The 18,249-nt window shown below is 31.2% G+C and overlaps 1 protein-coding gene across 1 annotated transcript in view; it reads left to right on the top strand.

The window, feature by feature from the left end:
• Positions 1-16,395, top strand: part of LOC135961123 (uncharacterized) — a 28,568-nt gene extending 12,173 nt beyond the window's left edge. Inside the window, exons 4-9 of the mRNA XM_065512619.1 lie at positions 2,806-2,878; positions 7,589-8,070; positions 8,894-9,025; positions 11,888-12,013; positions 15,034-15,904; positions 15,968-16,395. Of these exons, the coding sequence (XP_065368691.1) occupies positions 2,806-2,878; positions 7,589-8,070; positions 8,894-9,025; positions 11,888-12,013; positions 15,034-15,904; positions 15,968-16,395 (2,112 nt within the window). The remainder of the gene's footprint in view (positions 1-2,805; positions 2,879-7,588; positions 8,071-8,893; positions 9,026-11,887; positions 12,014-15,033; positions 15,905-15,967) is intronic.
• Positions 16,396-18,249: the final 1,854 nt, after the last annotated feature.

Here is an 18,249-nt window from a genome sequence, read left to right as displayed (position 1 = left end):
TTGTTTCATTCTATAGTTAGTTTCCAGATAAAGAGTTACTGAGCATGCTTTTTGTGTTTCCTTTTGAAGTGGGTGTATTTTGAATACATTTTGTTTGTTCAGTTGTTTTTATTCAATGTCAAACTTTAAACATGCAGTTGGCAAAAAAAGATGTTTCACAGCAAACAACAAATTATGCAAGAAAGTACTAGAACAGAACTAGAACAGAACTAGAACAGAACTAGAACAGAACTAGAACAGAACTAGAACAGAACTAGAACAGAACTAGAACAGAACTAGAACAGAACTAGAACAGAACTAGAACAGAACTAGAACAGAACTAGAACAGAACTAGAACAGAACTAAAACAGAACTAGAACAGAACTAGAACACAACAGAACTAGAACAGAACTAGAACAGAACTAGAACAGAACTAGAACAGAACTAGAACAGAACTAGAACAGAACTAGAACAGAACTAGAACAGAACTAGAACAGAACTAGAACAGAACTAGAACAGAACTAGAACAGAACTAGAACAGAACTAGAACAGAACTAGAACAGAACTAGAACAGAACTAGAACAGAACTAGAACAGAACTAGAACAGAACTAGAACAGAACTAGAACAGAACTAGAACAGAACTAGAACAGAACTAGAACAGAACTAGAACAGAACTAGAACAGAACTAGAACAGAACTAGAACAGAACTAGAACAGAACTAGAACAGAACTAGAACAGAACTAGAACAGAACTAGAACAGAACTAGAACAGAACTAGAACAGAACTAGAACAGAACTAGAACAGAACTAGAACAGAACTAGAACAGAACTAGAACAGAACTAGAACAGAACTAGAACAGAACTAGAACAGAACTAGAACAGAACTAGAACAGAACTAGAACAGAACTAGAACAGAACTAGAACAGAACTAGAACAGAACTAGAACAGAACTAGAACAGAACTAGAACAGAACTAGAACAGAACTAGAACAGAACTAGAACAGAACTAGAACAGAACTAGAACAGAACTAGAACAGAACTAGAACAGAACTAGAACAGAACTAGAACAGAACTAGAACAGATCTAGAACAAAACTAGAACAGAACTAGAACAGAACTAGAACAGAACTAGAACAGAACTAGAACAGAACTAGAACAGAACTAGAACAGAACTAGAACAGAACTAGAACAGAACTAGAACAGAACTAAAACAGAACTAGAACAGAACTAGAACACAACAGAACTAGAACAGAACTAGAACAGAACTAGAACAGAACTAGAACAGAACTAGAACAGAACTAGAACAGAACTAGAACAGAACTAGAACAGAACTAGAACAGAACTAGAACAGAACTAGAACAGAACTAGAACAGAACTAGAACAGAACTAGAACAGAACTAGAACAGAACTAGAACAGAACTAGAACAGAACTAGAACAGAACTAGAACAGAACTAGAACAGAACTAGAACAGAACTAGAACAGAACTAGAACAGAACTAGAACAGAACTAGAACAGAACTAGAACAGAACTAGAACAGAACTAGAACAGAACTAGAACAGAACTAGAACAGAACTAGAACAGAACTAGAACAGAACTAGAACAGAACTAGAACAGAACTAGAACAGAACTAGAACAGAACTAGAACAGAACTAGAACAGAACTAGAACAGAACTAGAACAGAACTAGAACAGAACTAGAACAGAACTAGAACAGAACTAGAACAGAACTAGAACAGAACTAGAACAGAACTAGAACAGAACTAGAACAGAACTAGAACAGAACTAGAACAGAACTAGAACAGAACTAGAACAGAACTAGAACAGAACTAGAACAGAACTAGAACAGATCTAGAACAAAACTAGAACAGAACTAGAACAGAACTAGAACAGAACTAGAACCGAACTAGAACAGAACTAGAACAGAACTAGAACAGAACTAGAACACAACTAGAACAGAACTAGAACAGAACTAGAACAGAACTAGAACAGAACTAGAACAGAACTAGAACAGAACTAGAACAGAACTAGAACAGAACTAGAACCGAACTAGAACAGAACTAGAACAGAACTAGAACAGAACTAGAACACAACTAGAACAGAACTAGAACAGAACTAGAACAGAACTAGAACAGAACTAGAACAGAACTAGAACAGAACTAGAACAGAACTAGAACAGAACTAGAACAGAACTAGAACAGAACTAGAACAGAACTAGAACAGAACTAGAACAGAACTAGAACAGAGCAGAACTAGAACCAGAACTAGAATAGAACTAGAACCAGAACTAGAATCAGAATTAGAATAGAAAATCTTGTGCGACAGAATGTTTTCTATATAAAACCTCGATTTTTACTATAAACTGTTTTCGAATTATATTTTGTGATCAACTGTATTTTGAAGTTGCTATAAAATTTTTTGTAATTCATTTTAATATTTATTTCAGTTGTATGTATTGTATGTATTTAAGATTATATTCATTCTGATATATATTTCTATACATATTTACATAAGTATAAACATTTTTATGTCCTAGTTTCTGTCAGCCAACAAACATGACGGATACTGAATTTAAGCTGGAGAAAAAAAAGTTAAACGAGTAACAAGGATACAATATGAGATTATAAAATAAAGTGGCTAAAATGTTGGAAAATTTGTTTACTGTAAAAAGCTAATAATTTTAAAATTTTGAAAAGGGATAAAATAACTAAGTTTTTGCTATTTTGAAACATTAGAAGGGCTCACGAAGGAAAGCTGTAATTTTTAGTTTCTTTAAACCACTAAATTTTAATAACACATTTTTAATATTTCATTATTTTATGCCGTTTTAGGGTTGCGTTGCCATACTTAGTCTTACTTGGATTATCAGTCTGACAATATTTGGATTTTTGGTTTTACCAAAAGGTAATGTATAATGTTATGTACATATGTAGAATGTAAATGTATATTTAAAGCAAATGGATATATTTCGGCTTGTATAAGCCGAAATATATGTCCTATGGGAGTAATTATTAGGGTGGTATTTGTATTTAATAATCAAGTTTTAGCCATATTTTAACTATAACACAGGAGCTCTATTAAATATATCAAATTTCAACTAATATTTCAAAATTACATTGTCAAGCAGCATTTTATATTATGTATGTATTATATCTAGTCTATGAAATACCTTGCTAATATCCATACATATGAGTAATAAACATGTTAACATTATTTGCCCATATTTTAGGCAACATAATTCATTCATTAACACAAAATAGTTTTGCACAAAAACACATTAAAATTCCTTTAAAAGGAGTTTCTTCTAGGCCATTAAAAGCAAAGCAAAGCAGGAATTTATGTAAACTATTACAGGCTCATAAGGATATCTTTTAGTTATGGTAGGAGTAGAGGTATTAAAAGCTTAAATAAATACATATGCATAGTTTTGAGGCATGAAATAATACTTTAAAATATATACAAATCGTTAGCTTAGTGTGCAAACGTGCTAAGTTTATTTTTTATGGAAATTCAGTTTTAAGCAAAACGTTAGAATAAGAAAAAATACACTATTTTGTTAAAAACAAGTTCACAATTCATTCATTTCTTTCTCGTCGTTATAAATTGTATGCAAATGTGCTAACTCCATTTTGTCTATCTGTTGATATCTACTTTCCGAAACCCCCAAATAACTTTCAGACATGATTGACACCTCAATTTATCCGTACAAACAAAAAACCGCGATTTATTCAACAATTTTTTTCTACCCAAAAATATTCATCAAATTGTTTTTTCACACTATTTTTTTTAATTTTAATTATACAAACATTTTTAAATTTAAAAAAAAAATATAAATCAATTTTGAAAAAATTAAAAAAAAAATTTTGTTTTCCTAAAAATATTTAAAATTTTTAATTTAAAGTATAATTTGGTGAATGTTACATACCATTCGGCAATTTAAAAAAAAAAATTAAAATTTAAAAAAAAAATTATAAAATTTAAAAAAAAAAAATTAAAATTTAAAAAACAAACAAAAATTCCGAAAAATGAAAAAAACTACTTTGGAAAAAAATTAATTTTGTTTACTTAAAAATATTTAAAATTTGTATTTTGGAGTATAATTTGGTGAAGGGTATATTAGATTCGGCACAGCCGAATATAACTCTCTTACTTGTTTTTATACCCTACAGCACCATAGTGGGGAGGGTATAATGCGTTTGTGCAGATGTTTGTATACCGATCGACTTAGAATCACTTTCTGAGTCGATTAAACGATGTCCGACCGTCCTTGTAAACCTTGTGCGCAGAGTACAGGTCGCAATTTTGAAGATATTTCGATCAAATTTGGTACGTATTATTTTTTCGGCCCATGGATGCCTACTGAAACTGGCTGAAATCGGTCCATTTTTTAACCTAGCCCACATACAAATGTCCTTCCGAAATTGGACTTTATCGGTCATAAATATTTAGTTTATATATGTATCTCCACAAATTCCGCTCCAAATAAGTTTTATATATACAAAATTCATGTTACCAAATTTTGTTACGATCAGTCCATAATTAGTCATAGCTTCCATATAGACCCGCTTCCGAAAATCACTTTAACGTGCATAAACCGCTTAAAAATATTGGTATACACACAAAATTCAACATAGTTAACTTTAATATAGACATAAATCACACGACCTAATCGGCCCATCGGTGATCGGTCCGTAATTGGTCATAGCTCCCATACATAGCTGTAACTTGTGAATAAAATACAAAATATAAATATTTTTTATATTATTATAGTTTTTGTTTGCAATTATAAATATTTATTTTCCAAATTATTTATTAGTTAAATAAAGTATTTGTCTAATTTATTAATAATATTTACAGTTAAATTTATGCATATTTATATCTTTTAAAACCAAATAAATTATAAATAAAATCATTTTATATTAGTTTAACTGAATTATATTGATATTTTTTAGAAAATAGTAAAATTTTGTATATTCAAATAAATCAAAGTTGAATAAAATTTAAATTTATTTCATTTATATACAAATAAAATCAACTAATTTCTTTGGAATATTTATTCAAACAAAACACAAAAAACTAAAATTATTCAAACAAAAAATTATTGAATAGAAATAATTCTAATAAAACTTTAGAAATATTTTTATTTATCACAAATTTGAAACAAATAAATTTATTTTTCCAAAAATTACTGAATAGAAATAATTCTAATAAATGTTAAAGAATATTTTTATTTCACAATAATACTGATGTAAAATATCTTCTGATTGCATTCTGAGTTGAAAAAGTTAGTTCTCTGATATCTAATATTCTATTTTTAAAAACTACTACTTAATCATTGATTATCACTAGAATATGGACACAGATTAATGGTTTCAATTGGAGGTTTAATAATAAAATTTAAATTGTGAAGAACAAAATTCATGAATTATTTTTAAAAACTGTTTTTAACTGTAACTAGTTGTTCAAAATGATCGTCTTACATGGCATTCCTCCTAGGTCTAAGTGAAATTAGACGTTCAAAATATCGTTGAATTATTTTTGAGCATTGTTTTTGTTTGAAGGACCGAAGGATCTTTTTCATAATCCTCGGAAGAAAAATCTTTATCGTCCGAGCTCATTTTCACAAACAAAAATATTTTTTTATAAAATTTTTGAAAAATTTGTTGTTAAAATATTTGACTTTATTTTCACAAATAAAATTATTCAAAGAAAATGTCTATGAATAAAAGAGTATTCTAAATTTTTTAGTTGAATATTTAAATATTTTTCTTTTTTTTTGAGAAATAAAATTATTCAAAGAAAATTGCTTTGAATAAAATCTATCAACAAATTTTGGAATAAGTAAAATAATATTTTATTCATAACTAGTTGAATAAACTAATTTAATATTTAATTTATACTATAAAAATATAATTTGAAAATAATTACATGTTTTCATATTGATTAGAATATTTTAAAATCTATTCATTATATAATAAATAAAATACAACTTATTGTTACTAAAATACAAATACTATTAGTATAATTTTATAAAAGTTTATTAAAAACTTTTAAGTATAATTTATTTAATATCGTATTCTATTGAAATCAAATAATATTTAATGCATTATATTCTAAATAGATATATATTAATTAGTATCCTATTTTCAATAATATAGAATGATTTCAATATAAATTTATTTTTTTAAATATAACTAAAATTCAAAAATAATTAAGTTTTTGGAAATATTTTGAATAAAAATATTCACAATTTACAGCTATGCTCCCATATAAGGCCCACTTCCGAAAATCATATAAATTATTGAAATTTTAAGAGAAAAATGATTTTGCTCTTTTACTTAGTGTAGGGTATTATATGGTCGGGCTTGACCGACAATTCTTTCTTACTTGTTTTTATTAAATTTTTCAAAAAATGTTTTATATTACGGTTTTGTAATGATTCACTTTTTATTTATTCGCCTACTTGATGACAGCAGACGTATACTTAATATTCAACTGCCTTGGTCTCATAATATTAAGTATACGCCTAGATTCAACTAATATTCACTAAACAGTAAACATATTAATTTAGTAGCATATCTTACGGCGTATACAGCATAATTACCCTGAACGTATGATGAATATGAAATTATTGCTGAAATTAATATTAAGTATACGGTTTTTGATTAGTGAATAAATAAACTAATTAAACCAAACATGATCATCTCAGATTATAGTTTTGAAAAATACAGTGCACTAGCGATACTATGAACTAATTAAAACCAGGCCAGTTCACTTTTGCAAGATTTCATAGTTTGAGATATGTTGCGATATTGTATCCCGATTACTTTTAGTTTCATTGGTGAAGTTTTCGTACGATTTAGCGAACTTTAATCGAGCCTTACGATGCTTTGACTTAACAATGTTTTTTTTATAATCGCTCTTGCTTTAAGTCCGTTATTTTTAAGACATCTTCGAATTGTTTTGTCACTGACGTTGACTCCATGGGCCACTCTAAACACTTAATAATCTAATTGCAGTGGAAACTGCAGTATTTGTGGCTCCTAAAACTAGGATTTTTTCTTCTAGGATTTTTTCTTCAAAACTGAATTTATAGCTTTAATCATTGTATAGTAACTGAAAATGAAAACAAAACAGTCTTCCACTTGGCTACATTTAAGCGCACGGTCATCTCACGTGGATGTATAGTGAACTGGCCACCGAAGTTTTTTTGGGGGTTTTCCATGCCATCGGATTTTTTCTGGTATTTTTTTGGAATTGCTAATGAAAAATTTATATTTTAGGAATTCTGAAAAAAAAAATTTGTATGAAAGTCTTAAAATTTTAGCTATTAAATATTTATTAAACAAAATTTTTTTTTTCATATTTTTTTCATAACCACATGGGTTTATTTAAAGATTTTTTTTGAAATAATTAAAATTTGTTTAACTTATTTGATAAATGTATGAAAAAATTGTAGGTCTCACATTTTAATAAATTTTCATTAAATCTTTATGTGGCACAAACAACATTTTTATTATCTCTAACATACTCGTTATTTATTACCAACATCTATATATACATTTACTATGTACTAAACAATTGCTTTTCTACCTTTTTTCATTCATTTGCCAGGTTACTATTTTAATAATACAGGTCTTATGGCTTGTGAGCCATTTTATAGTAAACCATCGTATCGTATATTGGCCACATGTGCCTTTTACTTCCCCACCACCATGGTACTGATGTATTGCTATGGTTCTAGCTTTCATATGAGTCGTTTCAGACTTAATGATCCAACGATGCCTTTAACTGCTGCCGCTCATCATCCGGCTTATCAACATCATCCACTGCATCATTATTATCATTATCAGCATACGCATCCACATCTACATCATTATCATCATCATCAGCATCAGCAGCATCGTGGCAGCGGTGGTAGTATCAGTGGGGGTGCGGGCGGTGTTGCTGGCGGTATGATTACTGCAGCTGGTGGCTCTGGTGGTGGGGCCAATACACCCTCAACAATGCTGCCAAATACACCGGTAATGAACTTAAGCATGGCCATGAGCATGGGTTTGGGTCTAAATACTCCAGCAAATTCCGTTACGAAAAAGGTAAGGAATGTGTTTTATTAAATTTACATATTTTTTTTGGGTTATTTCCCTTTTAACAGAAAAGATTTCATATTGATAAACAATAAATACACAAAATATTAAAGCAAATGTTGGCGCAAAATGGCGGGATAACATCTTAAGAATTTTATATAATCTCATTTGTATTTGGCTTCGTTAGCAGCCCAAAAAAAAAAGATTTTTTATTATATTTTTTAAGAGTTTTGTTCGTTAAGGTTTGATTTAAGCTTCACAACATAAATTCCTAAGAAAATGATTTCAAATATTTGTTGTTATTTATAAGGAAATTGTAGCAAATTAGGGAACATATTTGCTTAATGTTAAAATGTTAAATAAGTTACCTTTAATTGACTTTAAATTAAAATTTAAATCACAAAACTTCCTTAAAAATCCACCTATTAATGGAACTAACTAAATACTTGGTCAAATCTTTCAATTAAAAACATTACTTTACTACTCCTTTCACATAGCAACAAATTAAATTTTAAATTTCACTTAAAAAATACTACAATAAATAGTCCTGCAATCATTTAATTACCATATACATATATCTTTCTCTTACATTCTTTCCAACGTTTCAATTACAACTACCTCCATTTTTTTCCACAACTACTACTTCTACTGCTGTCTGTGACTGACTCCTTCTGTGATGACTTAATTATACAATTTGGAACCAAACGAACGAACAAAAAAATAAAATCAAATAAAACTTATGCATTCTTGTGTAAATGATGACTGGTTGCAAACTTTTCACATTCTCTTTATGCTGTTCTGGTTGACTATTTCGCTGCTGCTGCAAGTATAGATGGTCCCAATACAGGAAAAGAAATCAACTGGCTCGACGTCACGTTCAATGGCTACAATTTCATTGGGTTTCATTGTTATGGTTACACCCTGGACAATACAAGAAATTGTAACAGCGTGCACGGGATCAAAGGTAAGTTATTGACTTTGTCTCTCCATAGTTTATTTATTCTTGTGCCCTCCTTACTTTAATAGAAACAGTGATGCTATACTTAAAGAGCAACACAAAACAAATATATATAAATGCATTTGCAAACAGATAAAAATACAATGAAATAAAGCCAAAATATATTTAGACCACACTATTTATATACTACAGATTATACTATGCTAACGAATATTTTATAGACTACTATAGCGCCACATACTGAATCAATTATAGAATTAACTATAGAGTCTACAATAGGGTCAATCTTGGACTCCAATAGAGACTAGACTCAAGACTGCAATATTGAATAAACTATAGACTCGACTACAAACTCCACTATAGACTCGACTATAAATTTGTCAATAGAATCCACTTTATACTCGACTAAAAACTCGACTACAGACTCGTCTATAAACTCGACTATAAACTCGACTATAAACTCGACTATAGACTGGACTATAGACCTGCATATTATCCACCGTAGTTGACTATAGACTCGACTCAATTATAGACTCGACTAAAGACTCGAATATAGATTCGACTATAGACTCGACTATAAGCCCGATTATAGACTCAACTATAGACTCGACTATAGACTCGACTATAGACCTGATTATAGTCCACCGTAGTTGACTACAGACTCGACTCAATTATAGACTCAACTATAGACTCGAATATAGATTCGACTATAGACTCGACTATAAGCACGACTATAGACTCAACTATAGACTCGACTATAAAAACGATTATAGACTCAACTATAGACTAGACTATAGATTCGGCTATAGACTCGACTATAGACTGGACTATAGACTCGACTATAGACTCGACTATAGTCCCGACTGTAGACTGGACTATAGACTCGACTATAGACTCGACTATAGTCCCGACCATAGACTGGACTATAGTCCCGACTATAGACTGGACTATAGTCCCGACTATAGACTGGACTATAGTCCCGAATATAGACTGGACTATAGTCCCGACTATAGACTGGACTATAGTCCCGACTATAGACTGGACTATAGTCAACAGTGGAAGACCACAGAATCGACTATGGACACGATTATAGTCCACAGTAGGTGAATATATAATCGATTATAGACTTAATTATAGACTCGACTATAGACTCGACCACCGACTTGATTACAGACCTATCTATAGTCCACCGTAGTTGACTATAGACTCGACTCGACTATAGACTCGACTATATACTCGACTATAGACTCGACTATACTCTCCTCTACTATAGACTCGACTATAGACTCGACTATAGACTCGACTATAGACTCGACTATAGACTCGACTATAGACTCGACTATAGACTCGACTATAGACTCGACTATAGACTCGACTATAGACTCGACTATAGACTCGACTATAGACTCGACTATAGACTCGACTATAAACTCGACTATAAACTCGACTATAGACTCGACTATAAACTCGACTATAGACTCGACTATAGACTCGATTATAGACTCGACTATAGACTCGACTATAGACTCGACTATAGACTCGACTATAAACTCGACTATAGACTCGACTATAGACTCGACTATAGACTCGACTATAGACTCGACTATAAACTCGACTATAGACTCGACTATAGACTCGACTATAGACTCGACTATAGACTCGACTATAGACTCGACTATAGACTCGACTATAGACTCGACTATAGACTCGACTATAAACTCGACTATAAACTCGACTATAGACTCGACTATAAACTCGACTATAGACTCGACTATAGACTCGATTATAGACTCGACTATAGACTCGACTATAGACTCGACTATAGACTCGACTATAAACTCGACTATAGACTCGACTATAGACTCGACTATAGACTCGACTATAGACTCGACTATAGACTCGACTATAGACTCGACTATACACTCGAATATAGACTCGAATATAGACTAGTAGTTGACTATAAAATCGACTACAGACTCGACTATAGACTCGAATATAGACTCGACTATAGACTCGACTATAGACTCGACTATAGACTCGACTATAGACTCGACTATAGACTCGACTATAGACTCGACTATAGACTCGACTATAGACTCGAGTATAGACTCGATTATAGACTCGAATATAGACTCGACTATAGACTCGACTATAGACTCGATTATACACTCGACTATAGACTCGATTATAGACTCGAATATAGACTCGACCATAGTCCACAGTAGTTGACAATAAAATCGACTACAGACTCGACTATAGACTCGAATATAGACTCGACTATAGACTCGAATATAGACTCGACTATAGACTCGACTATAGATTCGACTATAGACTTGACTATAGACTCGACTATAGACTCAACTATTGACTCGACTATAGACTCGACTATAGACTCGACTATAGACTCGACTATAGACTTCACTATAGACCCGAATATAGACTCGACTATAGACTTCACTATAGGCTTGACTATAGATTCCACTACAGACAAGAAAACAGACTCGAAAGACACTTAATATAGGCTTGACTATAGACTAGACTATACATTCGATTATTGACTCGACTATAGACTCGACTATAGACTCGACTATAGAGACAACTATAGACTCACTTATAGACTCGACTATAGAGACAACTATTGACTAACCTTTAGACTCGACTATAGACTCAACTATAGGCTCGACTACAGACATGACTATAGACTCGATTACAACTATAAAATTCAACATAGACTCAACTATACACTCGACTACAGACTAGACCATATACTAGGCTATATTTTAACATTTTCCATATTCAGTTTCTTTCTTCTAAATTTAATTTCTTTCTCTTGCCATATTAAATTAATTTTACGTTCTCTTTTTCCAGTTACCTCCTTTTCTGGACTTTCTGGTCACCTGGACTGCCTTAAGCAATAGTTTTTGGAATCCCTTTATGTATTGGCTGTTAAATGCGGATTTTAGACGTTTAAGCAAACAACTCATGGTCTTACGAGTAAGTTTTTTTTCACCCTATAACTTTCTGGATGGTGTTTCATTTATTTGGTTTTATAGTTTATGATTATGATTATTATACCCCAGTGTATAATAGAAAGTGAGTGTAACACTATACATGCTAACGACAAAGGCTATAAAAATTGCTAACAAAACACATACTTATAGTTAAGAGACCTTGTAAAGGAGTCTGGCATAATGTAGAAGATGGGGGATGGTTTTAAATGAGTGTAAATGTGAGTGTCCAGCATATTAAATGTTTTGGAAACTTGAATTATTATTCACCAGGATTAAATGATAATAAAAGTCAGTTATTTATATGTTTAACAAACTAACAAACCCAAAATATTGTTTAATAAACTTGTCTGGATGCCACAGGACACTGTCCTTTTCTTTGTGTTTCGGTTATAAAAAAATACGAAAATAACGATGGATTAAATTACTAAGAGAATTTGTTAAAATAAAGCAAAACTTAAAGTTTAATAATATTTTCTAAAGATTTTGTTTTTCCCCTAACAATTTAAATTTGTTTCAAATGCTCTCTTGTAATCATTTCTGAAAGCTGCTTTTATTTGAGACCTACAACTGACCTCCCACCTTCACAATCTTTTCAATTTAACATCTAACAATAACTAGAATTGACGACTAAAAAACAAAATTTAATCAATTTTCAAAGCAGCACTTTAAATTGTAGTCATTTACAGGCTTTGAAATCTCAAATCAATCAATTTGATCAACAAAATAATAGACGCAATCAAATAACAAACCAAACAAACGACAGAAATAAAAGGATACAATATTAAATAATATTGTAGAAAAAGCTTTTAACAATAAACACACGCTGATATACTCGAACAAAAAGGACATTTTGACAGCACCATTACAAAAGACCTTAAAAAATTAAGTTAATTTCAAAGTCACACAATACATTACTTACTTCTATAAAGTCAAAAGAAATAAATGGAAAGAATGAAAGAACAAATCTAAATTCACTATAAAAGTAATAAATTTGATTTGAAAAATATTTGCCATAAGGAAGGAGCGAAACTAAAAAGACACTCAAAACGATACAACATCAATAACAAAAAAAAAAGAAAAGGTTCGAAAACCAAATACAAATTATTAAAATCAACCACTACCAACAGACTCAACATCACATTTAATAACTAACAAACAATAAAAAATTCAACCAAATGATTTACTTCCGTTTCCAGTCTCTTTCTCACCCTTACAATTGTTTTACATTAAGGCGAAATAGTAATCTTCGCAAACAAACCAAGAGTAGGGTCAGGAAAATATTTCTAGTGGCATTAAAATATTAAAATGAATTTACTTTTTCTTCCTTGTAAAATCCTGTGGGTATAGGGAAATGAATGCTTACGTTCGCGCTGGAATTGTAGTTAGAAAATAAGAATAAAAGGAAGAGGAATGGGAAGTATACCATGGGACAGACTCCAGTATGTACTTGATTATATATTTGACTATATACTCGACTATAGACTCGACTATAGACTCGACTATAGACTCGACTATAGACTCGACTATAGACTCGACTATAGACTCGACTATAGACTCGACTATAGACTCGACTATAGACTCGACTATAGACTCGACTATAGACTCGACTATAGACTCGACTATAGACTCGACTATAGACTCGACTATAGACTCGACTATAGACACGACTATAGACTCGACTATAGACTCGACTATAGACTTGACTATAGACTCGACTATAGACTCGACTATAGACTCGACTATAGACTCGACTATAGACTCGACTATAGACTCGACTATAGACTCGACTATAGACTCGACTATAGACTCGACTATAGACTCGACTATAGACTCGACTATAGACTCGACTATAGACTCGACTATAGACTCGACTATAGACTCGACTATAGACTCGACTATAGACTCGACTATAGACTCGACTATAGACTCGACTATAGACTCGACTATAGACTCGACTATAGACTCGACTATAGACTCGACTATAGACTCGACTATAGACTCGACTATAGACTCGACTATAGACTCGACTATAGACTCGACTATAGACACGACTATAGACTCGACTATAGACTCGACTATAGACTTGACTATAGACTCGACTATAGACTCGACTATAGACTCGACTATAGACTCGACTATAGACTCGACTATAGACTCGACTATAGACTCGACTATAGACTCGACTATAGACTCGACTATAGACTCGACTATAGACTCGACTATAGACTCGACTATAGACTCGACTATAGACTCGACTATAGACTCGACTATAGACTCGACTATAGACTCGACTATAGACTCGACTATAGACTCGACTATAGACTCGACTATAGACTCGACTATAGACTCGACTATAGACTCGACTATAGACTCGACTATAGACTCGACTATAGACTCGACTATAGACTCGACTATAGACTCGACTATAGACTCGACTATAGACTCGACTATAGACTCGACTATAGACTCGACTATAGACTCGACTATAGACTCGACTATAGACTCGACTATAGACTCGACTATAGACTCGACTATAGACTCGACTATAGACTCGACTATAGCCTCGACTATTGACTCGACTATAGAAAGACTCGCCTATAGATTCGATTATAACATTGAAAACTTTGATGCACCCAAAACACTCATCTTTAGGAACCATCATTCCCACATAATTTCAGCATTTTCAAGGGAGTTTTTATTTTGCAAAAAATTGTATTTATTTTAAGTATTTTTATGTAAAAAACACTGACAGCAGTGGCAAGCAAATAAATAACAAACAAATACTTAATCATTTTGTTTATTTGCTGCTGTTGCTTGTGGCCTTGTTAGTGGGACACTTGCAATTAAATAATGACTTTTTATTGTTTGTTATATTGTCTTCTGTTTACAGTTTAACAAGACCATTGTAACAAGTAATTTTCATGTTTTTTTTTTCTTTTTTCCTACAAATTCTGCTCATATTTCATGCTTTTTTTTGGGGAACTGCTGCTTTAACTTTTGTAGTGTAATGGCCATGAGGACACACCCGAACAAAAATCACCATGTTGTCATATAAATTCAGATATTGAAATCACCACACTACCAATGCCACCCGAACCGCCATCATCAAGGCCACCACACAATAATGGTAGCGGAGTAGGAGGAGGAGGCGGTACAAATAGCACAGCTGGCGGTTTGGTGGGAGCAGGCGGTGTGGGTGGTTCTGTGTTGGGCATTTGTGCCAGAGCACGCAGTAACAGTTTAAATCGTTCAACATCATATCACATACGAGATGGTGGTATGGGGATGAATTCCAGCAATGGCCATCATACACATCATCAGCATGCTTACAACACAGCCACCGTGCGACCCGATATAGAAGGTTTATCCGAAGAATATTGGGGTAAAATATTAGAACGTACTGTCAGCTCAAATAGTTTACATGCGGCCATGCAAAAATCCTATATGCCCACACATCAGCAACAACAGCAACAGAATTATGCCCAGCAACACTATCATGGCCATCATCAGCATGCGTCAGGAGTTAATAATCCCATGATGATGATGACAACATCATTTAGCAAACAAAGTGATCTAAATCTTCATATACGCGAACATGATGACAATTTAGTAGATTCGGCAAATAACATGTCGACGACAAGTGATCTTAATAAATTCTCCACATCAGAATCAAAATTATGTGAACATGAACAGTTCCAACAGCAGCATCAGCTGCAGCATCAACAACATCATCATGACATACATTGTGCCAAAACCAAGGCAAATACAGAGGCCAATAAAACATTGGGTGGTGGAGGAGGAGGAGGAGGTTGTAACTCTTCCTCTATACCCTGCCCAACAGCAACTACATTAAGTACAATGGATGGATGTGGCAGTGTGCCGGATATTTAGTACGCAGAGGATGTGATACAGCTTAAACGTGAAATACAAAATGCAGCATTTACAAAATGTTCTAATCATGGAGGTGGCGGCATTGGTGCAGCTGCCAGAAAGTCTTTCACTTTAGCCAAAGCCTCCTGTCATACACCACCACCTACACGTCATGGTCACACACACTTACATCATCAACAGCACCAGCAACAGCCACTGTCACTGTCACACCAGCAACCTCTACAACAGCCACGACACCAAAATTTACTATCACGCACCAAATCATGTATCTTTCATTTTCGACCTTTAACAACAACAACAACGGCAACAACAAATGCCACCAACATTGTCAATGTACCAACATTTACTGATGCTGCTGTTGCTGCAACAGCATCATCCACATCCTCTGCTACATTGGGAAAGTGTAAAGCGCATTCACATCTACCACCGAAATTTGTTACAGTCGCAGTGCCAATGGCTGAATACCGGAAATGAAAAAATGTTTTCGTATGCAACTTAAAGCAAATTTAATAGGGATTGTTTTTTATGTTTTTTTTTTCTATCTCCTTTTCATACATTTTGTTTGTTAATTTTGTGTTTTATTTTTCCGAGCCTGATGTTTGTTGTGTGAGTTTTATGGCTTAAAGTAGAAAAAAAATGAAACGCTAAACCACCAGGAAGGAACTTTCACCATATGATGTTTTTTTTTAAATAAGTCTGCATTTTAAATGTGTATATTAGGGTGGTACTTAAGAGCAGCAAGCTTAATACATTCTCCAACCACAATCTGTTGATAATCTTCCTTTTTAAATACATTCTGCCTTTAGAAAATTGTGCTCTTTTGGTAATTTATGCTACAGATTTCATATTGCATTACAGTGATTTGGTGCCGCCAAAACTGAAACTGATTTTTAGAATATTCGAAACTTGATAGACAATTGGTGACAAAAATATTTTTTGAAAAAAAAAAAATTGCGAACATAAATATTGGTTACCAAAAAAATTAAAACAAATTTGTTGGTTAAAAAATTTTGTGAAAAATTATTCGAATAATTTAATCGATTAATCGAATAAAAATTAAAACATAATTTGAAGAAACGCTTATTAATCATTAAAATATAAAATTTTAAATAATTCCTTAATTTCAAAAATTATTTGAATAATTTAATCGATTAATCGTTAAAACTGCTTTTGAAAATCAAATATTTTTTTTACAGTTTTTATTAATAATATTGTTTGACATTTCCTAAGTATTTAGATCTTGTATTTTGTGCATATTATAAAAATATTATTCGAATAATTTAATCGATTAATGGAAAAAAGTTAAAAAAATAATTTTTAAGAATGGATTATAAATTTAAATAAAAAATTTTAAAGTAATTTCTAAATTTCAAAAATTATTTGAATAACTTAATCGATTAATTTAACGAATAACTTCTTTTGATAATCAAATTAATTTTTTTAGTGTTTTTAATTCATTATTCATTTAAATACAAAATTTTTAAATAATTTCCTTATTTTAAAAATTATTCGAATAATTTAATCGATTAATCGAATACAAATTAAAGCATAATTTTTAAATTTTAAAAATTATTGGAATAATTTAATCGATTAATTGTTAAATTTATGAACAAAAATATTGGAGACAAAAAAATTAAAACAAATTTGTAGTTAAAAAAAATTTAGTAAAAATTATTCGAATAATTTAATCGATAAAGCGAAAAAAAAAGTTAAGATGAATCATTCAAATAAAAAAATTTAAAAAAAAATTCTAAATTTTAAAAATTATTTAAATAATTTAATCGATTAATCGTTAAAACTTCTTTTGAAAATCAAAAATTTTCTTATTGTTTTTATTAAATATATTGATTGATTGATCCAAAGTATTCAAATCTTAATTTTATAAAAAGTATACAAAATTATCCGAATAATTTAATCGATTCAATTAAAGTTAAAACATAATTTTGAAAAATCGCTTATTAATCATTTAGATATAATATTTTATAAATACATAGTATGAAAAATTATTCGAATAATTGATTCGATTAATCGAATAAAAATTAATACTTAATAAAATAAAATAATTTCTAAATTTTCAAAATTATTTAAAAAATTTAATCGTTTCAGCGTTAGGTAAAACTATTTTGAAAATTAAATATTTTCTTAATGTTTTTATTAATAATATTAATTGAAATTATGTATTTGATTAATTTAATCGATTAATAGTTACAACTTCTTTGGAAAATCAAATATTTTTTTACAGTTTTTATTAATAACATTGTTTGAAATTTTTTAAATCTTGTATTTATGAAAAGTATGCAAAATTATTCGAATAATTTAATCGATTAA

Source organism: Calliphora vicina, chromosome 5 (assembly GCF_958450345.1).
Source record: "Calliphora vicina chromosome 5, idCalVici1.1, whole genome shotgun sequence".
NCBI lineage: Eukaryota > Metazoa > Arthropoda > Insecta > Diptera > Calliphoridae > Calliphora > Calliphora vicina.
This window is presented reverse-complemented; position numbering and strand designations above follow the sequence as displayed.